Source organism: Jaculus jaculus, chromosome 16 (genome assembly GCF_020740685.1).
Source record: "Jaculus jaculus isolate mJacJac1 chromosome 16, mJacJac1.mat.Y.cur, whole genome shotgun sequence".
Lineage (NCBI taxonomy): Eukaryota > Metazoa > Chordata > Mammalia > Rodentia > Dipodidae > Jaculus > Jaculus jaculus.
In genome coordinates, this window is record NC_059117.1 from 38998938 (window position 1) to 39026742 (window position 27805).

A 27805-nucleotide genomic window follows, 5' to 3' on the forward strand; every position below is an offset into this window, starting at 1 on the left:
TTCAAATACTGCAACTATGTGACCACTCAGTACCACATACACACACACCCCAGAAAAAGGCAAGAGGGAGGAAGAACTTTTCTTAATTTGTCTTGCTTTGTACTTTAAAACTGAATTATGATCATTGTATAAATTACTTGTTTGTTCCAATTACTCGTTTAAACACCCAAACCAAGTCCTTTTTACCTTTACTAATGATGAAGAAGTTTCATGTACTCATGTAATGCAGATGCATTTTTGATTTTATGCACGGCTTGCCTATACTATTTAAGAAAATAATATTTTTAAGATAATAAACTGAAAGTAATTGATAGCACTGCAGTCTTGCTTCATTTCTTGGTCACCGATTTCTTTAAATGATGGCATCATGTTCATCAATGCTTCTATACTGAATGTCTCTCCTTGAGCAATATGCTTTGCACCCAACATAAAAGGTAGATAAAACTCCCAGTGTTAGTACAATATCATCAACAAAGCTGTCCCTGTCAAAGTTTGATCCTTGACTTTCCTTAGAGTGAGTTCTTGTTGTTACAGGCGTCAGCAAACTATTGTGGGCTGTGGTTACCAAGAATGTTGACATCTGGGTCACATTTGGTGAAACACTGGTGGCTTTGGGTGTAGGTTTTAAGGCAGTAGAAGTCACACGTGTTGAGTCCCCTGGGGCTGGCACTTTAGAAATGGTTGTAGGTTTCACAGTGGCAGCTGTTACGTCGCTTGGCACCACTGAAACTGGAGTTGTCGGTGGGTTCACAGTGTGGCCGTTAGATTCGCTGGCATGTTGCATGATACTCTCAGTTGCAGCATTGGAGTTCTGCAGAAGCACAGAACTGACCACATTTGAAGATCCCCGAGGTCCCCAGCCCTGCCAGCACCTGCAGCGCCCCCCCCCAGGGCAACATGAGCCCCCAACCTGCCCCCCGACCCCCCCCACCCCCCGCGCACCACACTGACAGTGGCCACACTGCGCTTGCACCACCTCCAGGTGACTGTCCACCCCGCACCCCATCACCAAATAGGGCGCGGGGCCCACGGGGAGGGGCGGGGCCTGATCACCATCTTGATGACCCAGGTTCCGGTTCACACTTGAGTAGCCTTCTAGTCTTACCAAGGCAGGATGAGATCTATGTTCTTCTGGGCCGTGTGGCCCCGACTACCCACAAAGAGGGCTACCTTGTCCTAATCTCTATCAACAGCCTCTAAAGCCATGAGCCAAAAGGGTAAGTCGTTTCTCCTTCGTTGTCGCAGTGCCGAAGTGACTAGTAGGATCACTGTGGTGATGCAAGAGTTTGGGGACGAACTTGAGAGTGACATTGCTTTCCTCAGCTTTCGGGTGGATGGAACCTCAAGACTTAGGGTGCTGGACTCTCAGTCACACAAAACTGCCACTGAGTCATTGGCCTCCAAGTCTTGGCTTATGAAGTTGATAAATGATACTCATAAATCACAGGGAGGGAAACTTGGAAAGGTGTTAGTACAGAGTTTATGGAGCTTAAGAAAATGAAGATAGGGGGTGGAGAGATGGCTTAGTGGTTAAGGCACTTGCCTGTGAAACCTAAGGACCCAGTTCCATTCCCCAGCACCCACATAAGCCAGATGCACAAGGCCGTGCATGCGTCTTGAGCTCATTTGCAGGGGCTAGAGGCCCTGATGTGCACACTCTCAATCAATATCTCTCTATCTCTCTCTCTCTCTCTCCACCTCTTTCTCTCTCAAATAAATAAATGAAATATTTTTTTAAAAAAGGAAAAAAAGGGCTGGAGAGATGGCTTAGTGGTTAAGTGCTTGCCTGTGAAGCCTAAGGACCCAGGTTCGAGGCTCCATTCCCCAGAACCCACGTTAGCCAGATGCACAAGGGGGCTCACGTGTCTGGAGTTCGTTTGCAGTAGGTGGAGGCCCTGGTGCGCCCATTCTTTCTCTCTTTCTCTCTATCTGCCTCTTTCTGTCTGTCACTCTGAAATAAATAAAATAAAATAAAAAAAAGAAAAGAAAAGAAAAGAAAAAGAAAATGAACTAGATAGAGCTCCTGCCCAAGGGTTTCTGGAAATAGGAAAGCCTGTCTGGAGAACATGATTGAGGTCTTTCATGGGATGGCAATTCACTGGATGGGAACTAAGTTGGTCACTCCAACATTGCCTCATCTCAGTTGTTCAGGTGGCTTCAGGTTTCCATGAAAGGAAATTTACATTCTTAGAAAAGAGAATTAAGGGGGTGATTAACTTTTCTAGGAGAGAGGGAACTCCTTGCTGGCCTCTGGCAAGGTAGAGGCTGCAAGGGCTCCTTTAGGGAGGGGGGAGGGACTACAGGCTCACAGACATTTCTCATCTTTAGGCACTCTGACTTGACTTTGTTGTTTGTTTGTTTGTTTGTTTTGTTTTTCAAGGTAGGGTCTCACTCTAGCTCAGGCTGACCTGGAATTCACTATGTAGTCTCAGGGTGGCCTCGAACTCATGGCGATCCTCCTACCTCTGCCTCCCGAGTGCTGGGATTAAAGGTGTGCTCCACCACACCCGGCTGACTTTACTTTTTGGGGTCCCATTACCCCTAAACTTTTTAGCCAGTTTCCATCTCCTGTTCTTCAGTGGCATTTTCACTTTGAGTGCCAGCCCTGGCATCTTGTTAAATCTCGCTCGGCACTTTTGTGTGCCAAGTCAAAACAGGTGCAGGAGTGAGGTAACCGCTTCAGACCGACATTTGAATATTCCGGCTGTGAGCAGGTTGGCTCAGGGGTGCTTCCTCCTTTCATTAGCTTTTGATTTTACTTCAAAGGCTGTTTGTATTCCTCAGCCAGAGCGGCTGCTTACCCAGCGCGACCCGAGCTCCAGGCTTCCCCCAGCGCTGCCGCCCGTTTGAGGTTGTTCCTTTCATCCTCATGAGACAGCGTCTCTCTGTGGCACTGCCCCTCCTCCACTCAAGGCACCCATTGGGACCAGTACCTCTCTGGAGACTGAGTGAGGAAGTGGCATGCTGGCATGTTTCCCAATGCTATCCCGAAGCAAAAACTCAGCAAGAAGCAGCAGGAACTTTAGCAGCTCATGCTTCCTAAGTGGGCAATGCCAAGCATGCTCCAGCTCTGACTGGTACATAGTGCTAAAGGTTACTAGTGAGTATCAAGGGGTCAGGGTTTGCTCTCAGGTTGGCACAGGGACAATGGTGGAACCTTTCCAGAGGTGACCTGACGGAAGGAAGAGGAGGGGCATCATCAGAGGTCAGAGGAAGGGAAAACAGAGATACCCAATGTCCTGGATACTGTAAGCTAAAGAATTCTTGAAAAGGCCAGGTGTGGTGGTGCATGCCTTTAATCCTAGCACTCAGGAGGCTGAGGTAGGAGGATTGCTGTGAGTTCAAGACCAGCCTGAGACTACATAGTGAATTCCAGGTCGGCCTGGGCTACAGCAAAACATTGCATGCCATTTTCATTTTTTCCTCAATGTCATCTTGGAGTGGAAAGGCTTCAGCTCAGTAGCCATGACAACACTGGAGCAGAATATGGAGGCGTCCTTGAAACCAGACTTTCCATGCCCACCTCCCTACACATCACAGGTGTGTGTTCCATGTGCATGCCGTCGCTCTCCTCTTGTTCATCCTTGGTGTGAACTTTTCCCTGGGGAGGCATGAGTACACAGCTCTTCATTCCAGATAGGGCACAAACCACAGACTAAAGCCCAATTGCATCAAAATCCGATTTTGGTGAGCCAGCGAGTTTTACTGGGGTTGCTTACAGAAGCATAGGTGACTCAAAGACAGCTTCTGCGCCATGAAAAAGCCTACCACAGCATGGGTGATGACCCACAGACACTGCATCCTGAGCTCCACCAGAGTTGCAGGCAGCTGAGCTGGTGGGTCCCCCCCCCATTCCCCCAGCAGCTGTGTACGGCTTCCATTACCTTAGGAGCCTTGTGAGTTTCAGCTTTCCCAGGCTGGTTGACCTCCTGAGATCTGAGTCTCTCTTCGCCTTCCTTGGGTAGAAATCGCTAAGCAACCATCCTTTATCTCCTGGTCTGAAACTCACAGCAATCCTCCTACCTCAGCCTCCTCTTTCTAGAACTATTATCCCCTGATAAATTATTTTTGTATTGTCTGTCTCAATCAAACTGATTGCAAGTTCCATTTGATTTGAGGCTTTCTTTTAGTCATAGAACAATGCCTGACATATGGCACATGTTCATTCAATATTCAGTTTTAAGCTAGTCCATACCAAAAGCCCACTTACCTCTGAAGGATTAGACTAAGTGGCTAAGTTCCTCCTGGATCCACTGCACCTAGGTCAACTGGCCTAATGCAAGTGCAGAGCAGCTGACCACTTCACACGCCCCTGGAACATAGCAGCCTGACACAGGAACAACTGGAGTGCCTGGCCTAGAACCCTGGGTGAGATTGAGCTGATTCTTGGTTCCCAAGAAGTGTACTGGCAGTATCTGTTTGATATAAATTTGGGAGCCGGGCGTGGTGGCGCACGCCTTTAACCCCAGCACTTGGGAGGTAGAGGTAGGAGGATTGCCATGAGTTCGAGGCCATCCTGAGACTCCATAGTGAATTCCAGGTCAGCCTGGGCTGGAGTAAGATCCTACCTAGAAAAAAAAAAAAATGTGGGGGTTGGAGAGATGGCTTAGTAGATAAGGCACTTGCCTGCAAAGCCTAAGGACCCATGTTCAACTGTCCAGGTCCCACATAAGCCACACTTACAAGGCGAGGCAAGCATGCAAGGTCACACATGTGCACAAGGTGGCACACACATCTAGAGTTTGATCTCAGTGGCTGGAGGCCCTGGTGTGCCAATTCTCTCTCTTCCTCTCTTTGTTTTCCCTCTCTCTTTCTTGCTCTTGCTCTTACTCTCTTGCATTTAAAAAAAAAAAAAGGCCAGTCTGTTAGACTTGCCTCAAAAAAGAAAGAAAGAAAGAGAGAAAGAAAGAAAGAAAGGAAAAGAAAAACATGGAAGAAATGGCATAGTAAGGTAGAGTTCCAGATTGCAAGACTGTTATAGTCATGCTCCAGTGTCCTAGTCACACTCCAGTGAGTTTGAAATACCCAAATTATTTTCAGGAGAGAACTGACCAGCACACAGATGGGCAGAGAATTAATTCTGGGCAGCAAACATCCTACAGAGCAATGCACTGCAGGAGAACTGGGCCCAGAAAGCTCTGACTGTACTTTGAGATTTTCACTCCTAGGCTAGACGGCCTCTCAGATTACCCTTCATGTTGTTGGCCAAAGGAATCTGAGTTCTCCACAGGAACCCAGGAGACTCAGACCCTCCTCTGGAACTCGGGCTGGGTCGCTGGCCATTCAAGAGCACACTGGACATGCTTGCCTCATCAAGAGAAGAGCCGCTGGTGACACACTTGAGACACTAGCAAGGGTCTGCGGATGAAGATCTGATGTGCTGAGATTTATGTGCACTTCAGCCTTAAAACTACAATGGAACTTGCTTCCCTCTCTAACAGAAAGTAGTGAGCTTATGAGCTTCCGAGGTAGCATGGTTGAAATCATGATGCTGTGAAAAGGGGATTGTGTCTCACCTTACCACGGCTCACATCCCCAAAAAGCTGTGAAATGCAGCCTGGAAAAGTCACAGAATAGTAAATAGCACTGAGACATTGTTATCACAAAGATCGTCAATCAGAAATGAGGCAGGGAGGAGACAGAAATGTCCTCCAAAAACTTAAATCACTATATGAAAATTATTTTAAAAGATTTTTTTCTACTCTTGAAATTTTTAATATAACTTTTTTTTTATTTCTTGAAGTAGGGTCTTACCAAGGCTAACCTGGAACTCACTCTAGTAACTCACTGCACTCCTACCTCTACTTTCTGAGTGCTGGGATTAAAAGAGTGTGCCACCATGCCCCACTTAATATAACCTTTTTGTCAATAACAAAAAGGCTACACTAATCTTCATCAGAAAATAAGGAATATTATAATTCAAAATGAGAGATGGCTTAAGTGGTTAAGGCACTTGCCTGTAAAGCCTCATGTTCAACTCTCCAGGTCCCATGTAAGCCAGACACACAGTGATGCAAGTTCACAAGGTTGCCATGTACCCAAGAGTGTGCACACATCTGGAGTTCAATTTCAGTGGCTAGAGGCCCTGATGCACCAATTCTTTCTCATTCTCTTGCTCTTGCATTTTAAAAAAAGACAATCTGTTGGGCTTGCCTCAAAAAAAATAGGATATAGGGCTAAAGAGATGGTTCAGCTCCTAAAGGTACTTGCTTGCAAAGCCTGACAGCCTGGGTTGGATTCCCAAGTACCCACATAAAAGTCAGATACAAGAAGAGGTACATGCATCTGAAGCTCATTTGAAGTGGCAAGAAGCCCTGGAACAGTCATCTTGTCATTCTCTCTCTCTCTCTCTCTTTCCTTGCAAATAAATAAAAATATTTTGGGGCTGGAGAGATGTCTTAGCTATTAAGGTACTTGCCTGCAAAGCCTAAGAACCCAGGTTCAATTCCCCAATCCATGTAAGCCAGATGCACAAGGTGGTGCGTGCATCCAGAGTTCATTTGCAATAGCTGGAGGCCCTGGTGCACCCATTCTCTCTCTCTTTCTCTTTGCCTCATTCTCCCTCCCTCTCTCTCCAATAAATAAATAAATAATATTTTTTAAAATGTATATTTTGACTTGGAGGGATGGCTTAGCAGATAAGACATTTGCCTGCAAAGCCAAAGAACCCAGGTTCGATTCCCTAGGACCCACGTTAGTCAGATGCATAAGGGGCAGGGTGCATGTGTCTGGAGTTTGTTTGCAGTGGATGGAGGCTCTGGCATGCCCATTTCTCCCTCTCTCTCTTTCTCTGTCACATAAATAAAGAAATTAAAATAAAATATTTTAAAACTGCATATTGTAAAAGAAAATTAGGATGTATGCTTTTCAAAAACTGACTAAGTTATTACAATATGGTTCTTTCTGGAAAACAATTAACCAAAACCCTCTACAAAAAGCTTATATTCCTTGTCTCAGAAAATTTGAAGGAGGGGCTAGAGTGATGGCTTAGCAGTTAAGTGTTTTCCTGTGAAGCCTAAGGACCCCAGTTTGAGGCTCGATTCCCCGGACCCATGTTAGCCAGATGCACAAGGGGGCGCACGCATCTGGAGTTTGTTTGCAGTGGCTGGAGGCCCTGGCGCGCCCATTCTCTCCCTCTCTCTCTCTGCCTCTTTCTCTCTCTGTCACTCTCAAATAAATAAAAAATAAACAACAACAACAAAAAAAAGAAAATTTGAAGGATATATACCATATAATCAAATATGTGTCTAAAATATGTGTAAAAGGAATTTATCAGAGTTGCTTTTAACATGAAAATTTGCCAAAATCTAAAGATTTATACTTTAGTTTAACTAAAAATAATTTGCATGTCGGGCATGGTGGCACACGCCTTTAATCCCAATACTCGGGAGGCAGAAGTAGGAGGATCGCCGTGAGTTCGAGGCCACCCTGAGACTCCATAGTGAATTCCAAGTCAGCCTGGGCTACAGTGAGACCCTACCTCGAAAAACCAAATAAAAAATAATAATAATAATAATTTGAGGGCTGGAGAGATGGCTTAGTGGTTAAGTGCTTGCCTGTGAAGCCTTAGGATCCTGGTTCGAGGCTTCATTCCCCAGTTCCCACGTAAGCTAGATGCACAAGGTGGCCCAGGCTTCTGGAGTTTGTTTGCAGTGGCTGGAGTCCCTGGTGCGCCCATTGTCTCCTTGCCCCCTCCCTTCTCTGTCAAATAAATATATTTTAAAAATAAATAAATAAGTAAACAAAGTTGGGTGTGGTGGCACACGCCTTTAATCCCAGCACTCAGGAGGCCGAGGTAGGAGGATCACTGTGAGTTTGAGGCCACCCTGAGACTACATAGTGAATTCCAAGTCAGCCTGGACTAGAGTGAAACCTTACCTCGAAAAACCAAAAATTAAAAAATAAAAATAAAATAAAAGATTTTTTTTAAATAATAATTTGCTTGTGATACTTTGCAGCCTGTAAAGTTGGCAGTGTGGAGCCATATTTGTTTCTGTGGAAGAGGGCTTCCCTGTAAGAAGGGGTAGTTGGTTAATTGGTTGTTTGTTTAGACAGGGCCTCACTCTGTAGCCCCGTGTACCCTGGCTGGCCTTAACCTCACTATGTAGCCCATGTTGGTCTCTCACACTCAATAATCCTCCTGCCTCAGTCTACCAAGTGATGGAATTACAGGCATGAGCCATTATGCCTAGCTAAGAGGCTTACTATTACTATTATTATTTATTCAGTTACAAAAGTAATCCATAACAAAAACATATTTTTATAAATATTTTATGATTCATAGCTGGATGTGGTGGCGCATACCATGCAGGGCAGAGACAGGAAAATTGTGGGTTCAAGGACAGCATGAGGTAAAGAACCTTCACTGAGTTCCATTTCCAGCCACTGATCTCATAACGAATGTTCTAGTAATAAATCAATGATGGTCTGCTTCTCTAATAACTTCTAAATATGAAGAAATTTATTTTTAAGGCTGGAGAGATTGCTTAGCACTTAAGGTGCTTGCTTGCAAAGCCTGGTGGCCTGAATTTAATTCCCCAACAGCCACATAAAGCTAGATGCACAGAGGCTCATATATCTGGAGTTCATTTGTGGGGGGCAAGAGGCCCTGGTGCTTACTCTCTCTCTCTCCCTCCCTCCCTTCCTCCCTCCTTCTCTCTTTCCTTGCAAAAATAAATAAATAAATAAAACTCAAATAGTTTTGGAAAAGAAACTTATTTTTAGAATATATTTAATATATTACATAGAAAAAGTGACCTGTGGGTAGAATGCTAGACAATTGTAACTTCCTGTTTCCTCTCTGTAGTGTCAGTGATGTGCACTGAGCTTTGATAATCAGGAGGAAAACTAGAATTATTTCCCATTTGTGAGAACAAATCATATGTAACATTTAACCAAGTTCTTGGATAAAGCCAGGCATAGTGTTCTGCTGGGTCCTTGCTGCAGCGAGAGGAAAGGAATAAGATGAAAATCGATACAGCTCACACACACCACTACCCATCTGAGAAAAGTGCTTCTTACCACTGTGCGAATTGCTAACACCCATGGCAGCCATCTCTTGCCATGCTCAGACCCGGGCTGCCCCAGCGTCACCCACTGCAACCCAGGCTTTTCTCAGAAGAGGAAGAGGCCAGTTTTTCCCTGGCTTGGTTAAGGTACAATTGGCAAATAACTATGCATATATCCCAGGTTACAATAGGGTGATTTGATCTGAGTGTATACATCACAAAACAGTTACCACATTGACTTAACACATCTTCCACCACACCCAGTAATCACGCGTGATCATGTGAGGACACTTAGAATGAAAACCGTCCTGTAACCATTGCTCCATGCTGTATGGTTGAGCTCCAGGACTCACCTCAGAACAAGCTTGCACCTTCGACCAACACCTCCCATCCCCCAACACTTAATAAACACAATTCTATTCAGTTTCTGTGAATTTGACTTTATTTTCTAAATTGTGCATGTTTAATATTTATCTTTCTGTGTCTAGCTAGTTTTGTTCACAGTGTCTTTTAGGGTTATCATGTTGTAGCAAATGACTTAATTTGTTCTCTCTTTTATCTTTATTTTTTGGTTTTTGTGTTTTTTTGAGGTAGGGTCTCACTCTTGCCTAAACTGACCTGGAACTCACTCTGTAGCCCAGGGTGGCCTCAAATTCATAGTAATTCTCCTACTTCAGCCTCCTGAGTGCTGGCATTAAGACATACACCACCATGCCCAGCTTTTTTCTCTTTTAATAGCTGAATAAATTTGCATGAAAAAATAGTTCTTATAAGAAAAAACATAAAGAAAATAGACAGAAAATGAAAAACATATGTGTAGTCCTGCATGGTGGCACATGCCTTTAAAGCCAGCACTCAGAAGGCTTGGGTTGAAGGATCACCTGGTGTTAGAGGCTAGCCTGAACTGCAAAGTTCCAGGTCAATCTGGACTAGAATGAGACCCTGCCTCAAAATCAAACAAAACAAAACAGAATCGGAATTGGTTTCCTCAGATTGCATAACAAACAATTAAGATCTTTGTAGCTTGATAGCAGAAATATATTCTCAGCCAGCTCCAGCAATGAGAATGTGGAGGTCAAGGCGCCAGTAGTGATACGATCCCTGAGAGAGCTCTAAAGGAGCCTTCCTGCCTCTTGCAGACCTGAGGGTTTCCTGGCATTCCCGCTTGTAGCAACATCACACCAGCCTGCTTCTGTCTTCACAGAACTTTTGCCTGGGTGGTAGGCAGCACTGGGAATGGAACCCAGAGCCCTGCACGCTAGGCAAGCACTGTATCTCACTGAGCCATGTCCTCAGCCCTAGGTCAACGTATGTTGTTGCAGTCCGGTTCTCATTGCTGGTAGAAATCACCCAACCAAGAGCAGCTTCTGGGAAAAAGAGGTTTATTTTGGCTTACAGGCTCGAGGGGAAGCTCCACGATGGCAGGAGAAAAATGATGGCATGAGCAGAGGGTGGACATCACCCCCCTGGCCAACATAAGGTGGACCACAGCAACAGGAGGGTATGCCAAACACTGGCATGGGGAAACTGGCTTTAATACCCATAAGCCTGCCTCCAACAATACACTCCCTCCAGGAGGCATTAATTCCCAAATATCCATCAGCTGGGAACCTAGCATTCGGAACACCTAAGTTTATGGGGGACACCTGAATCAAACCACCACATATGTCTTTTATTTTTATTTTTATTTTTTTGTCTCTTCCCAAGGCACACTTGTTAGATTTGGAGCATACCCTAATTCAGTATGATCCCACCTTGATTTTGACCTGTACATATACATAGACCCTATTTCCAAGTAAGGCCACATCCTGAGTCCTGGATGGTTATGATTTTTGCAGGGACTTTATTCAGTCCACTGCAATATCACAGACATATTCAACCATGAAGGTGAAACTGATTACCCTGCCTTTTGAGAAGGTAGATAGAAGGCAGGCAGAGGTTGGAGGGGGACTGTCACCCTGCACCATTGACAGGGGTCCGGTTCCCCAATTCTATGGTAAAAGTTAGGGTTGTTCCTTCTTGAAGAAGAACCAGAGGCTAACCAAGTGACATGTGAAGTGAAGCAAAAGTAGTTCTGGGATTAACCATTTTACTGCAAAAGAAGTAGGCCTATGTAAAAGAAGTGTGTGAAAATAAAAGCAAAACTAAATTTAAAAATTCCTCAAGCACTGAAGACTAGTACTTAACAAACCACGGACTCCCCATTGCCCAGATGGTCTGAATTCCCTCTGGATGTGTGTGCGGGGTGGGGTCCAGAGCGCCATCAGGTCGGCAGCAATGAAGCAAAGGATGGTTGGTTCAGACGAGCCTTTGGTGGCAGGTGCTGTTTGCAGGAGGTAGAGCCACACAACATGTGCATCTAAGGACAGTCTAAAGGCGCTTGGGTTTATAGTCCCAAGAGGTATATTATATCAACTTCACAATGCCAGTTTTGGAAGGCAAAGTCCAGGATACCAACTATCCTATTTATATATCAGCATGTAGCTGTCAAAGTGACTATTAGCCACCATTTGTTTCAGCCAGAGCCCAAGTGGCAAGCTCAAAATGGAGCCATTGCTATCAAGGCACAGACACAGCAATCATAATTAAAATATCAATCTACATAGTCTCACAAGAACCACAACCTGACAAAGCACATGAGACAAGAGGGGCTCAGAAGTGGCTCTAGTGGGCAGAGGAACCCATCTTCTGGTCCATTCCTACAGTTGGGCAATCCAACAGCTGCTACCAAATTAAGATGGGTGAAGGGGCTAGAGAGATGGCATAGTGGTAAAGGTGCTTACCTGCAAAGCCTAACAACCAGGGTTGGATGCTGCAGTACCCACATAAAGCCAGATGCACAAAGTGACACATGCATCTGGAGTTCATTTGCAGTGGCTAGAGCTCGGGTGTACCCATTCTCTCTCTGTGTCTATCTCTCTCAGCTTGCAAATAAATAATAAATAAATGGATGAATTACTTTTTTAAAAAAGGACAAGATATCCAGTAGGTGCTGAATTAGTGGTTTGTGTGTGGGTACGCAGTCCACACCCATGTGTATGTACATTTGTCTGTGTGTGGTACATGCATGTATGTGGGTAAGTATGCATGAGTCTGCATGTCATGTGGAAGCTGAAGTTTGAAGTCAGCTGACCTCCTCAATTACTTAAAAGTCCACCTGATTTTTCAACATCAGGTCTCTCACTGAGCCTAGAGCTCACCCATTTGGCTAGAGCAGCTAGTGAGTGAGCTGCAGGGACTTCCTGACCCTGACTCCCCAGGGCTGGGATTACAGGCGGGTACACCATGCCCAGCATTTTGTGTAGGTCCTCAAACTTGTACAGTAAGCACCTTGCCTCCTGTGACATCTTCCCAGACTTCGAATAGATGATTTTGTTGTTGTTGTTTTTCTTTGGGGGGGTGGGTTTGAGATGTGGTCACCCTCTAGCCCAGGCTGACCTGGAATTTATTCTATAGTCTGAGGCTGGCCTTGAACTCACAGTGATCCTTCTACCTCTGCCTCCCAAATGCTGGAATTAAAGGCAGGTCGAATAAATGATTTTTAAAAAATGGGATGCAGGACTGGAGAAATGGCTTAATGGTTAAGGCACTTGCCTGTGAAGCCTAAGGGCCCAGGTTTGATTCCCCAAGACCCAAGAAAACCAGATGCACAAGGTGGTGCATGTGTCTGGAGTTTGTTTGTAGTAGCAGTAGTCCCTGCTATGCCCTTTTTTTTCTCTCTCTCTTTCTATTTGCCTCTCTCTCTCTCTCTCTCAAATAAATAAATAATTATGTAAATTTTAAAAATGGGATGCAGAGCCCGGTGTGGTGGTGCACGCCTTTAATCCTAGCATTTGGGAGGCAGTGGTAGGAGGATTGCCATGAGTTGGAGGCCACTCTGAGACTACACAGTGAATTCCAGGTCAGCCTGAGCTAGAGCGAGACCCTACCTCGAAAAACCAAAAAAATGCGGTTGTGGGGTGATGCAGAATAATACCAAAGGACAATGGCTTGCCACATGTAGTTCTTGGGAGGCTGAGGTAGGAGGATCACCGTGAGTTCAAGGCCACCCTGAGACTACATAGTGAATTTCAGGTCAGCTTGGGCTAGAGTGAGACCCTACCTGGATAAACGAAAATTAATAAATAAAAAAAAATTCTGGGGCTGGAGAGATGGCTTAGTGGTCCATGCCTATGAAGCCTGAAGACCCAGGTTTGATTCCCCAGGACCCACATAAACTGGATGCACAAGGTAGCACATGTGTCTGGCATTCATTTGCGGTGGCAGGAGACCATGGAGCCATTCTCTCTGTCTCTCTATCTGCCTCTTTCTCTCTGTCTCTCTCAAATAAATAAATAAAAATTTAAAAAAAAAAACATTCTGGTTCTTTATCCCATACTTTCTTTGGACTATGAAATAAAAAGTAAACTTTCACTGGGGATTCCTTGTCATGGGCACTAGCCTGTACTGCTTAGGCTTGTGCATCTGTGTATCAGTTAAAATTGGGTCCAGCACCTTGCCACACTTCTTACAGCCAACAGTATGAAGTTAATGTATACAAAGCAATGTGTGTTAGGTTTACAGACTGTCATCAGGCAGACATAATGTACTGACAGAAGAGAAAGGTGCATTCCAAAGCAAAAGACAGGACCTAGGTAGAAATGAAAGTCATTCATAGGGCGGGGAGATTGCTCAGCAGTTAAAGGCCATTGCTTGTAAAGCCTGATTGCCAGGGTTCGATTCCCCAGGACCCATGTAAAGCCAGATGCACAATCTGGCCCATGCATCTGGAATTTGTTTGCAGAGGCAAGAGGCTCCGGCACACCCATTCTCTCTGTTTTTGCAAATAAATAAATAATAATAGTAATTAAAAACTGGGGCTGGAGAGATGCCTCAGCGGTTAAGGCACTTACCTACAAAGCCTAACCACCAGAGTTTGATTACCCAGTACCCATGCAAAAGCCAGATGCACAAGGTGGCACTTGTACCTGGAATCCATTTGCAGTGGCTAGAGGCCCTGGTGTGCCTATTCTCTCTCTGTGTCTCTTTCTCTCTCTCAAATGAATAAATAAATTACTAAGCATATATATTAAATATATTAAAATTGAAAGTCAGTATTTGCTGTAAAATGGCTGTAAACTTGTAGGTTTTTCATTTCTTGTTGATAAATTTGACTCTGCCTATGGTCCTCTAGACCTCTCTTTCTAATTCCCTTCCTGTCCTTTGCAATCCCCTTACACATGTGGACACACACGTGTATGCACACACACTTAAACACTTAGCAAGTGCAAACACTAGAACATTATAGTGGTTTGAATAGAAAATGCCTCCCACAAGCTTGTGTGTTTTAACACTTAATCCCAAGTTGGTGGGGCTACCTGGGGAAGATGGAAATGGGACCTAGCCTGAAGGAAGTGGGATGATGGGAGGCAATCCGTGAAGGTTATACTTCAGTCCCTTACTGGCCCATTGTCTCTGTTTCCTGGTTTACCGTGATGTGAGGAGTGCCATGAGCTCAATTCTCCTCCAAACAATGAGCCAAAATAAGTCCTTCCTTACTCAAATTGCTTTATTGCTTCTATCAGGTATTTTGTCACTGTGATGAGAAAAGTAGCTAATGCAGAAACACTTTAATAACAATTCCATTTCAGAAGTCTAATTAGATGGTTGGTTTTCCAGGCAAACAACTTCCTCATCCTTAAAATCTTTCCAAATGTCACCTCAAGACATAAACTCAGGCGTAGCTGATCAGGTCTTGTTACAGATTATAAAAGAGGTTCTTGTCACCTACATCATGAGGGTTATTTCAGGAGAGGAGCTGGGAACAAAAATCAACTGTTACAACAAAGATGCTCCTGTCACTCAGCACTTAAAAGGTTACCAGGGTTTTGAGATCTTTAGCCAGGAACCAAGGTTGGGCACTATATGTATATACATATTTCCTATTATATCACATCACAGCATCTAGTCAAAACCATAAGAAAGAAAACAGGTCAAAACTTTGGCGTCTTTCTTTTAGAAAGTTTCTATCAATTAATATTATCCACAGAAAGTTAACATTTATGGTAGAAATTCCAGGATTAAGCAAAATAGCCTATTGAAGTCTGAGACACAGCATATAAATTGTGTTACATTGGAGGAAGAACTAGGAATAGCTAGATTAAATACTGTCAGTCACAGGAATTTAAATGAACCTTGTAGTGGTTGAGACATTTTGCCAAAGCCTTCAAGAAAAGAGAGTAAGCGTAGAAATGACTGAGTTGACTAGCGCATACTGATTTCCACCACCACAATGTTCCAATTTTCTACAAACCCTGGTTCCACAGAGTCGAAGACGATGGACGAATATCTCTGAAAACGTAAGCTGAAATAAATCTTTCCTCCTTTAAGTTATTCATTTTTTTGTGTGTGTTTATTTATTTATTTTGGTTTGATGAGGCAGTGTCTCTCTCTAGCCCAGGCTGACCTAGGGTGGCTTCGAAGTTACAGTGATCCTCCTACCTCAGCCTCCCTAGTGCTGGGATTAAAGGCATGTGCCGTCATGTCTGGCTTCTATGTCTTTTGTTTGTTTGTGTTTTGTTTTTGTTTTTCGAGGTAGGGTTTCACTTACTCCAGCCTGTAAGCCAAAATAGACCTCTTTCTTTTTCCCCCACAAGCTGTTCTTGGTCAGGTGATTTGTGACAGCAATGTGAACCTGACTGCAACAATGAGTGTGAGAAAGACATAGAGATGGAGAGAGAGAGAGAATGGGTGCTCCAGGGTTTCCATCTACTGCAAATGAACTCCAGATGCATGTGCCCCCTTGTGCATCTGGCTTACATGGGTCCTGTGGAATCGAACCTGAGTCCTTTGGCTTTGCAGGCAAGTGCCTTAACTGCTAAGCCATCTCTCCAGCCTGAAGGATTGGTTTTGTCTCTCCAAACCACACTTCTCTTTCTTTATCTTTTTAGCAAAACTTATTCTGCATTGAGAACACCCTGCCCAGTTTTGATTCCTATTGATCCATGCAGCTTTATTTACTATCAATGACATTAAGTACTTGAGGACAGTCATTAGGATACAAAAATGGCCAAGACAAAAGCTTGCAGTATTATTGAGGAAGCAAGATATGCACAGGGTGAAATGCATGTTACTGATTTAGAACAATAGCCCTCCTCATACAAGAAATATCTTTTTCTATTTTTTTTTTTTTGAAACAGGGTCTCATGTAGCACAGCTGGCCTTAAACTTCCTATATAGCTGAAGGCAACCTTGAATTTCTGATCCTCCTGCCTCATCTCCTAAGTGCTAGAATCACAGGTGTTTTGAGAAATATATTTCTTTTTTTTAAGATTACTTATTTATTTATTTGAGAGTGACAGAGAGAGAAAGAGGCACACAGAGAGCAAGAGAGAGAATGGGCACACCAGGGCTTTCAGCCACTGCAAATGAACTCCAGACACATGCGCCCCCTTGTGTATCTGGCTAACGTGGGTCCTGGGGAATCCAGCCTCGAACCAGGGTCCTTAGACTTCATAGGCAAGCACTTAACCGCTATGCCATCTCTCCAGCCCGAGAAATATATTTATGTAAGTCCAGGCATATGCCACAGAAAACACGGGCTAAGTAGGCTTGCTACTTCCCATCTACTTTTTGTGGTGTGAAATGATTTTTTTTTTTTTTTTTTTTTGGTTTTTCGAGGTAGGGTCTCACTCTAGCCCAGGCTGACCTGGAATTCACTATGGAGTCTCAGGGTGGCCTTGAACTCACGGTGATCCTCCTACCTCTGCCTCCCGAGTGCTGGGATTAAAGGCGTGCGCCACCATGCCCGGCTCGAAATGATTTTTTTTTTTAATTTTAGAGAGAGAGAGGAGAGATAGAGTTTGGCACACCAGGGTCTCAGCCACTGCAATCAAACTCCAGACACTCGTGCCACTTAGTGGGCATGAATAAAGGCTCTCTCCCTCTCTCTGAAGTGGATTTTGCCTGATTATTTGACTCATTAGTTCCTATAACACCCTCTGACACAAGGTATAGTGGAGATCAATATAGACCTGAAAAACAGACTATCCCAACATTTATTCTCTTAGAATCAGTTCTAGGTCCAGAACCCATGTGCAGTGTATGAATGTCCCCTGGCTGGAGTCTCTCACAAGGCTGCAATCAGAGAGACAATAGGACCCTAGTCATCTTGAGCCTCAAGTAGTGAATGAATCTGCTTCTGAGATTATCCTTCGGCTATTAGCAAGCCTCAGATGTACACTGGATGCTGGCCAGAGACACCAGGGCTTTTCCATGTGAGTAAGCAAAACAGAGATAGGAAGAAGCCTTGTTGTAAATGAATCCTCAAAATGATGTTCCATCTTCTTGGCCATACTCTACTTGTCAAATGCAATCTCCAGGACATCCCATATCCAAAGGAAGAGAAACACAGGAAGTGAGCAACTGCAAGGCAGTTTCTACCTCACCGAGATGCCATTTAAAGCAGCACTGCTCGTCAAACTAACCTTGGTGAAGAGCCAATGTTGTGTGTGTGGTGTGTGTATCTGTGTTCACTTGTGTGTGCACATGTTCTTGTGGAGGTCAGAGCTCAATGGTGAGTGTCTTCTTCAACCATTCTCTGCCTTATTTTACTGAGACAGGGTCTCTCACATTGATTTTTTGGATTTTTTTGTTTCTATTTCATTAATATCTGCCCTAATCTTTATTATATTTCTTCCCATCTACTGATTTTTGGTTTGCCTTGTTCTTCTTCTTCCAAGGCTTTAAGGTGAAGCATTAAGTTCTTTACTTGTGACCTTTCTGATTTCTTTATTTTTCCAAGTAGGGTTTTACTCCAGTTCAGGCTGACCTGAAATACACTATGTAGCCTCAGGATGGCCTCAAACTCATGGTGATCCTCCTACCTCTGCCTCCAGAGTGCTGGGATTAAAGGTGTGCGCCACCACTCCTGGCTTTCTGATTTCTTAATATGGGCACTTAAAGCTATAAATTTCCCTCTTAGGATGGCCCTCAGTGTGTCCCAAAGGTTTTGGTATATTTTGTTCTTATTATCACTTGACTGTATGAATTTTTTGAGTTCCTTTTTGTTTCTTCATGACCCATTCATCATTTAGTAGTGCATTGTTTAGTTCCCATGATTTTGTGTATGCTCTATAACTTTTTTTTGCTATTGATTTGTAGTTTGATCCCATTGTGATCAGGTAAAATGCAAGGAATTATTTCAATTTTCCTGTATTTGTTTTGAAGCCGGGCGTGATGGTGCATACCTTTAATCCCAGCACTTGGGAGGCAGAGGTAGGAGGATCACCATGAGTTCCAGGCCACCCTGAGACTCCAGGTCAGCCTGGGCTAGAGTGAGACCCTACCTCAAAACTCTAAAAAAAAAAAAATTTTTTTTGTTTTGTGTCCTAATAAATCATCTATTTTTGAGAATGTTCCATATGCTGCTAAAAAGAATGTGTATTCTGCTGCATTTGGGTGAAATGTCCTGTATATACCTGTTAGGTCCATTTGTTCTATGATCTCATTTAGTCCAGATGTATCTCTGTTTATTTTTTGCTGGGGTTACCTGTCAATTGATGAGAGTGGGGTATTGAAGTCATCCACTACCACTGTGTTTGGTGTTATCTGTGACCTTAGTTCTAATAGCATTTGTTTGATGAAGTTGGGAGCCCCCATGTTAGGTGCATATATGTTTAGGATCATAATGTCCTCCTGTTGCCTTTAATCAACATAAAGTGACCTTCCTTATCTCTCCTAACTAATGTTGGACTAAAGACTATCTTTTTAGATATTAGGGTAGCAATCCCTGCTTGTTTTCTAGGCCTATTTTCTTGAAAGGCCATTTTCCAACCTTTCACCCTAAGATAGTGCCCATCTTTTGTAGAAAGGTGAGTTTCATTGAGGAAACAAATTGAAGGGTCCTGCTGTTTAACCCAGTGTGCAAACCTATGTCTTTTGCTTGGGGCATTGAGGCTGTTGAAATTGAGTTATTATTGAAAGTTATGTATTTATTTTTGTCATTTTTCTTTTTTGTATTTCTTCTGGTTTTACCTTTGCCTTCTTGTATTAATTAGTATTTGAGTATGATTTGTTTTTTCAGGTTCCTAATATGTGTGCTTTTCTTTCTCTTCAGCATGGAGGATCCTATCCAGTATTTTCTGTAGAGCTGGTTTTGTCTTCAAATATTCCTTTAGCCTGCTTTTGTTGTGGAATGTCATTATTTCTCCATCTATTTGAATGGATAGCTTTGCAAGATAAAGTAATTTTGCTTGACAATTGTTATCTTTCAGAACTTGGAATGTATCATTCCAAAACCTTCTGGCTTTGAAAGTTTGTGTTGAGCAATCTGCTGTGATCCTGACGGGCTTGCTTTTGTAGATAACTTGATTTTTCTCTCTAACTGCTTTCAATATATTTCCATTGGTTTGTATGTTTTGTAGTATAATTATAATATGGCAAGGAGAGGTTCTTTCCAGGTTTTGTCTGGTTGGTGTTCTAAAGGATTCCTGTATCTGTATTGACACCTCTTTCCCAATTTGGGGGAAGTTTACTTCTATGATTTTGTTGAAAATGCCTACTATGCCTTTGGAGTGAAATTCTTCTTCTTCTACTATACCCTGAATTCTTATGTTTGATCTTTTCATAGTGTTCTGAATATCTTGAAATTCCCATTCATACTTTCCTATTAGTTTGTCTTTCTCTTTGTTGGACTGTATTAGATCTGCCACCTGGTCTTCTAGTTTAGATATTCTGTCCTCTCCTTCATCCATTCTACTGGTGAGATATCCTACAGAGTTTTTTTTTATTTCATTGACTGTGTTCTTCATTGCTAGTAATTCTGACTCTTTTTTCTTTATTATTTCCATTTCTTTATTTATGTCTTGTATTGACCTCCTCATTTCATTAAATTGGTTTTCTGTGTCTTCCTTGATTCCTTTGATCTCCTCAATTCCTTTGATTTCCTCTTTGATTTCTTTGAACATAGTTATAATCATTATTTTGAAATCTTTCTCAGTCATTTCCTCTAAATCAGTCTCACTGGAGGTCATTTCTGATGCTTTCATACTTTTTGGTGAATTTATATTGTCTTGATTTTTGGTGTTTCTTGTGTTATAATGTACATATTTTTGCATCTTGGATTAATTTAATGCTTGGATTTTCTAATTGGCTGCAGTATTATTAGATGTATCAATCAATCTGATGTTATATATCTTCAGGGTAGGAACTTACGGTTAAGTATGGCTCTTAAGACTCTCAGAGTAACTACAAAATTGACCCTATATGTTGAGTTTGCCTGCTACGAGAGTATTCAAGAAGGCTGAGTGGAACAAAATACAGGCAGATTCTAAAGTTTAAGTAAACAATGTACACATTCAATGAAAAACAGCACAGAATATTTGTGCAAAAGTAGGTATTATGACAACTAGATCCTCAAACAAAGTTACAGTCCCTTAGGATGTGTGGTGCCCCACACCCTTAACTCTGTCATCTAGGAGGCTAAGATTTCTGGTCTGTTGAGGGTTCCAAGTCAGTTTATGACCATGTGAGACCCTTCCTTAACAAATGACAGAAGAGAAAACCAAAGCACTATAAATCAGGAAGCAACAAATGACAAGCCCAAAATATAGCTTATTTAAGAATGGCAAATCCGGCCATCCATAAGACTTAACATATAGTTTACCCTGACATGGAAGGTGCAGTTAGTACTTCCAGTTCAAGACCATACCAGGCTTATGTGGCGGGTACTGACCTGGTGTAATCCCAGTCACCCTTTGGAATGGTTTGGTCTCAGTTATGCTGCGCTCCTGCTTGGGTCCCTCTTTTTTGTGCTGTGGGCTCAGGTAGGCTGGCTGGGTCAGTGGGTCGCTGCTCTGGTCACCAGGGCTGGGTGCTGTGTAGGTGAGATCCCTTCCCCAGGTCTCTGGTGCTTGCTGCCACTTGCACTGGCAGTGAGGGAAGAGAGGCTAGGGATGGTGGCTGATGTTTTCCCACTGGTTCTCACAATCATCTTCCTCACAAGCTGCTCGTCCATTCTTCCCTGCCATCCTGCCTTCACATTTCTTGAGTTTGTGAGGAGCTTCGGTGTGAGTGGAGGATCCCCTCAGCCTGCTTGTCCTGTGGCTCAGGCCAAGCCCGGCGTCTGTGGCCACACTGACCTGGCTCTGCCGCTGCTGGAGCCGCTTCTGCCTGCCATGTGCGCTCTAGACGCTCTGGGTCTCTCCTACTTCTCTGCTGCAGTTAATAGCTTCTTATACACCTCATTTTTTAGTAGAAGAGTGTTTTTCTGGGTTTCTTTTGGCTTTTTCCCTCCTAGGCTGCTTTAATCGGAAGCCAGCCCTTTCCTTCTTGAAGCTGCTCTGGTCAGGTATTTTGTCAAAGCAATGAGAAAGTAACCGTTATACAGAGTTAGTAGGTCTCTTCTGTAAAGCCACAATCCTGAATCTTCTATTCAGGGTCTAAATACTGGAGTCATAGCTCCTATCCCACATCTTACTAAATTAGCAGGTTAACATTTCTCTTTATCCTCTTCATCATCCCAGACCCATGCTCCAGTTGCAGGTTTTTTTTTTTGTTGTTGTTTTGTTTTTTGGGGGGTAGGATCTCACTCTAGCCCAAGCTGACCTGGAATTCACTATGCAGTCTCAGGGTGGCCTTGAACTCATGGAGATCCTCCTACCTCTGCTTCCCGAGTGCTGGGTTTAAAGGCGTGCGCCACCACACCCGGCTTCCAGTTGCAGTTTTGAAAGACCGTTTCTGCCAAGTAACCCCCACGCTAGGGAGGCAGAGGTAGGTGGCTGATGGAAAGAGAGTTTGAGATCAGCCTGGGATACATATTGAGACCATACCTCATAAAAACAAGGGTTATGGGCTGGAGAGATGGCTTAGCAGTTAAGGTGCTTACCTGCAAAGCCAAAGGACCCCGGTTTGAGTCCCCAGGACCCACGTAAGCCACAACCCATACAACATGGTGTATACATCTGGAGTTCGTTTGCAGTGGCTGGAAGCTCTGGCACTCCCATTTTCTCTCTCTCTCGCCCTCTCTCAAAATAACAAAAAACAAGGGCTACTTGGTTTCCCACCAGGAACAGATGGTAAGACCCTATTGCTGAAGAGTCCACATATTTGGACTGCAAGACCGCTGAGAAATCCTGCTGGAACTGAGTTGATTAACCTCCTCCACATAGACCAGATGACAGAACGCTGGAAGATGCCATTCTGCACACCTTATATTTTGCCAGCCAGGCCAAATGAGCCAATAAATGCAATAGTGGCATGTCTGTCATGGTGGAGACCAACTGCTCTGTAATTGGACTAGAGGCCCGCTCCATGAGAGGGAACACATCAGTGATACTGAAAACCTAAAACGGGGTAGTCATGAGCCCTAGGGGTATAACATTTGCTGTTGTCTAGCTAAATGTATATACTATGCTCATCAAACTGCCAAGTAAGCACTTTTCTTAATGTTCATACCTATATATTAATGCTACTCTCACTTTTGGTGGAGAATCTTCTGTTTTCAGATGGCAGTGACCTTGGGATGACTCAGAAGGCATCATGGTGTTGGAAAGAAGTGACAGGAGTGCTCAGCACTGCAATCTCTCTATCAGACCTTCCAAGGCTCAGAGTCCATTCCAGAAGAGGTGGCGGAAAGAGTGAAAGAGCCAAAGAAAGGGTAGGACTCCTTACAACGTGCTCCTCCAGACACAAAATGACCTGGATATCCATGACCTCACAGTGCCTGGCACTACCTACACAGGATCATCATAATAGGAGGAAAAGATCATGACATCAAAATAAAAGAGAGACTGATTGAGAGGGGGAGGGGATATGATGGAGAATGAAGTTTCAAAGGGGAAAGCGGAGGGGGAGGAAGGGCATTGCTATGGGATATTGTTTACAATCATGGAAGTTGTTAATTAAAAGAAAAAAAAAAAAGGCCAGGCGTGATGGTGCATGCCTTTAATCCCAGCACTCAGGAGGCAGAGGCAGAGGTAGGAGGATCGCGATGAGTTTGAGGCCATCCTGAGACTACAGGTCAGCTTGAGCTAGAGTGAAACCCTACCTCGAAAAAATGAAGAAGAAAAAAACAAGGGCTATAGCCGGGTGTGGTGGCGCACGCCTTTAATCCCAACACTTGGGAGGCAGAGGTAGGAGGATCGCTGTGAGTTCAAGGCCACCCTGAGACTACATAGAGAATCCCATGTCAGCCTGAGCTAAAGTGAGACCCTACCTCGTAAAACCAAAAAATAAAAACAAAAGGGGGCTAGTAAGCTAGATAGGGAATATATAGGGAACAGAAAGAAAGAGGGGACTTAAGAGGATGGTATTGTATATATGTAAGTAGAAAAACAGATTAATGGGGGTGGAAAGGCCTAAGTGAAGTCAAGGGAAAAAAAGACAGATAAGAGAGAGGTGGAGGAGGGCTAATTCAAATCTAAGAGGATATGAATAAGTCATATGGAAACCTACTTTTTTGGACACTGGAACACCGAGAAGCCATAGATTGTTACTAAAAGATTTTCAGTGTCAGTGCCTTCCAGTGAGTTGTTGGCAGGGTGGTCCCTGGTGCCCCCAAAACATTACAGGGCTCCTGGTTTCCCACCAGGAATAGATGGTAAGACCCTATTGCTGAACACTCCACATACTTGGGCTGCAATGTCACCGAGAATTCCTGCTGGAGCTGAGCTGAAAACCTCCTCTGTGTAGACCAGCTGGAAGAAAGCTGGAAAAAGCTACACTATATGCAGTTCCATGGGAGAGAGAAATCACCAGTGGAGATAAGCAACAGTGGACACTGTAAGCCTTAAATTTGGCCAGCCAGGCCAAATGAGCCAATGGGTGCAATAGAGGCATGTCTGTTATGGGGGAAACCAACCACTCTCTAATTGGACTGGAGGCCCATTTCACAGGAGTAAATACGTCCCTGATACTGAAAACCTATGTATGACAGGGGAAGTCATGAGCCCTAGGGGTGTAAATGACTGCTGGTGTCTGACTAAATGTATGTACTATGCTTATAAAACTGCCCAGTAAGCATTTCTCTTAATGTTCATACTCATATAATAATGCTACTCTCACCTGTGGTTAGACAAACTTCTCTTTTCAGATGGCAGTGACCTTGGGATGACTCAAAAGGCACCATAGTGCTGAGAAGAAGTGACAGAGGAGTGCTCAGCACTGAAACATCTCTATCACACTTTCCAAGGCTCAGGGTCCATTGCCGAAGAGGTGGCAGAAAGAATGTAAGAGCCAAAGGAAGGGTAGGATTCCTTACAATGCACTCTCCCAGACACAAAATGGCCTGGATATCCATGACTCGCAGGGCCTGGCACTACCTACACACGACCATGATAACAGGAGGAAAAGAGGATGATGTCACAATAAAAGAGAGACTGATTGAGAGGGGAAGGGTTATAATGGAGAGTTGAGTTGGAAAGGGGAAAATCGAGAGGGGGAATTACCATGGCTTATTGCCTGTAATTATGGAAATTGTCAATAAAAATTACTTTAACAATGATTGAGATGGGGAGGTAATATGATGGAGAATGGAATTTCAAAGGGGAAAGTGTGGGGGGGAATTACCATGGGATTTTTTTATAATCATGGAAAATGCTAATAAAAATTAAAAATATAAATAAAAATTATTTTTAAAAAATTTGGGCTGAAAAAAAAAATTGGGGCTGAAGAAAGAGCTTAGCCATTAAGCGCTTGCCTGTGAAGACTAAGGACCCTGGTTTGAGGTTTGACTCCCCAAGACCCCAGATGCACAAGGTAGTGCATGCATCTAGAATTTGTTTGCAGTGGCTAGAGGCTTTGATGTGCTCATTCTCTCTCTCTCTCTCTCTGCCTCTTTCTCTCTCTGTTTGTTGCTCTCAAATAAATAAAAATAACCAAAATATTAAAAAAACAAGGGCTAGCCAGGCATGACGGCACATACCCTTTAATCTCAGCACTCAGGAAACTGAGGTAGGAGGATTGTCGTGAGTTAAAGGCTAGCCTGAGGCTACAGAGTGAGTTCTAGGTCAGCCTGCTATAGTGAAACTCTGCTCAAAAAATGAAACAAAAAACAAGCACACATACACACATATACAAATAAAAAAATTTAAAAACATGGGTTGGGGACATAGCTCAAAATATTTAATCCCTAGCACTCCCTGGGGGGAAAAAGGGGCTGGAGAGATGGCTTAGCGGTTAAGCGCTTGCCTGTGAAGTCTAAGGACCCCGGTTGGAGGCTCGATTCCCCAGGACCCACATTAGCCAGATGCACAAGGGACGCAGGTGTCTGGAGTTCATTTGCAGTGGCTGGAGGCCCTGGCGCACCCATTCTCTCTCTCTCTTTCTCTCTCTCTCTCTCCCCTCCCCCTCTTTCTCTGTCTCTCTCAAATAAAATAAATAATAGTAATAATAATAAACTTTAAAATTTAAAAAAGCCGGGCATGGTGGCACACGCACACGCCTTTAATCCCAGTGCTCAGGAGGCAGAGGGAGGAGGATTGCCATGAGTTGGAGGCCACCCTGAAAATACAGAATTCCTGGTCAGTCTGGGCTAGAGTGAGACCCTACCTCGAAAAACAAAACAAAACAAAAAGGTCTATTTTGCTCTTCTGGCACCTGCTGGACAAAATCAATATCCTTTCTCACACTAAATAGACCCCAGGAGAAAGAAGAGGAAAAACAGGTGAAGGAAGGAGCCTTTGTAGCAAGTCTTACACAGTTTCTTAAGCAACTGACAACCCTCACTTGGGCCTCTCTCCTCGCCCCACCCCACAAAGGAAAGGCTGAAGGGTTACTAAAGCCTCCTCCACTTGCAAGGCCGGGAATTGGGTACTGTGCGTGCACAAAGGTGAGCCAAACAGGTTCCTCGTCCTCAAGAATTCACAGTAGATCCGACTAAATGTCAACCTGGATAAAATACAAAGTAGAATGTTCCAAGTGTTGCAATGTTGGCAGCTGGAGGAAGCACTGTGGGATAACAGGGCGAGATTAGTTCCAACTGCTGAACATTCAAGATGTAGCTTTGGTACCCAGCCTTGAAGGACAGGTTGGAAAAAAAAAAAAAAAAAAGCAACCGATCACACAGCATTCTACCTATCCAGTGCTGGGCTTGATGGCTTGTCAGCATCTGTTGGGAGGTGCTGGTACCTTTTACACAGAGAAAATGAGGCATGTAGAATGCCCAAGATCCGGTCTAGGAAGCAGTGAAGGCGGTCTGAACATGTACGAGCACCCAGCGATAGACCTCTTAACTCTCACTTAAGGAGTAAAGGCTACCACAAGGAAAGACTTAGCCCCTCACACTGCCAGGAGTAAGGAAGAGTTCTTGAGGCAGTGCGTATTGTGTAAAGCCATTTATCTCATCGTCAGCTTGGTAATTTCTTTATGGGTTCCACAGTTTGCGTTTATTCCTTCTGACCTCTCCAGATCCCTCTTCAAAGCGTTATTGTCCCCACTCTACTGGCAAGGGAACCGAAACACAAGGTGAAGAAACGTACTCGATATAAAAGTCAAAGGAGGGCTGGAGAGATGACTTAGCGGTTAAGCACTTGCCTATGAAGCCTAAGGACCCCGGTTCGAGGCTCGACTCCCCAGGACCCACGTTAGCCAGATGCACAAGGGGGTGCAAGCATCTGGAGTTCGTTTGCAGTGGCTGGAAGCCCTGGCGCACCCATTCTCTGTCTACCTGCCTATTTCTGTATCTCTCTCTCTCTCTCAAATAAATGAATAAAAATAATTTAAAAAAAAAAAAAATAAAAAATAAAAAATAAAAGTCAAAGGAAGGGTAGGACTTCTGACAATGTACTCTTCCAGACAGTGCCTGACACTACCTACACAAGACCCTCATAATAGGAGGAAAAAATGATGACATCAAAATAAGAGAGAGACTGATTGAGAGGTGGAGGGAATATGGTGGAGGAGGAGGTGTGAAGGGGGAAAGTTGAGGGGAGATAATTATCATGGTTTATTGTCTGTAATTATGGAAGTTGTCAATAATAACAAAATAATAATAATGAAGAAACATTCAAGGTCATACAATGACCTGGTATCTGAATCCAGAGGTCAGGCTCCTGAGACTACTCCTGGGTTTTTTTTTTTTTTTTTTTTTTTTAATATATTTTTTATTTATTTATTTATTTATTTGAGAGCGACAGAGAGAGAAAGACAGATAGAGGGAGAGAGAGAGAATGGGCGCACCAAGGCTTCCAGCCTCTGCAAACGAACTCCAGACGCGTGTGCCCCCTTGTGCATCTGGCTAACGTGGGACCTGGGGAACCGAGCCTCGAACCGGGGTCCTTACGCTTCACAGGCAAGCGCTTAACCGCTAAGCCATCTCTCCAGCCCTACTCCTGGGTTTTGAGCCAACCAGTGGTCCTCACCTGGGTCCTCTGCCTGCTGGGTCTGGAAAGGGCCCAGTGACTCTCCCCTAGTCTACACATCTCTGTCCCCACACACTTCTCCCTGCCTTCCCCCCCACCCCCCGTTTTTCCGCGCTTAGCCAGGCGACCTCTGGGTGACCAAAAGAACTTCAATTCCCAGAAAACTTTGCGCGAGCTCGCAGGAACCCCGCCCCGCGCCGCCCCTCCCGCAGGCGCAGGCGGGCGGCGGCCGTGGGCGGGGCCGAGGCTCTGGGCGGGGCTTGTGCCGGGCGGGCGGGCTCGGCGTGCGGGCGCCTCCTCCTCCTCCTTCTCCCCGTATCCCTGGCCGCGCCGGACGCGGTGCCTGCTGCGGGGCGAGCGTCTTTGTGCCGGGCTCTGGTGAGCCTGCGACGGCTCCCGCTCGCCCTCGTCCATCGTTTTACTTTCCCGGCATCTCCCGGGCCGGTTGCCGGTCGCACG

At 44.2% G+C, this 27805-nt stretch overlaps 1 protein-coding gene across 1 annotated transcript; it reads right to left on the reverse strand.

Annotated features, from left to right (window-relative positions):
• Positions 1-352: 352 nt before the first annotated feature.
• On the reverse strand, positions 353-27760 carry LOC101602568 (porimin-like). Its single transcript, XM_045135651.1, has 2 exons — positions 27512-27760; positions 353-811 (listed from the first exon to the last, which is right to left on the reverse strand). The coding sequence occupies exons 1-2, from the start codon at positions 27758-27760 to the stop codon at positions 353-355; spliced, it is 708 nt and encodes a 235-aa protein (XP_044991586.1).
• Positions 27761-27805: the final 45 nt, after the last annotated feature.

Excerpts from the sequence above, each read along its gene's own strand:
- LOC101602568 (XM_045135651.1), bottom strand. The coding sequence starts at position 27,760 with ATGGACGAGGGCGAGCGGGAGCCGTCGCAGGCTCACCAGAGCCCGGCA. Across the intron at positions 812-27,511 it reads TTCCTGCGAGCTCGCGCAAA|AACTCCAATGCTGCAACTGA; the intron begins GTTTTCTGGGAA and ends GTGCTTCTGCAG.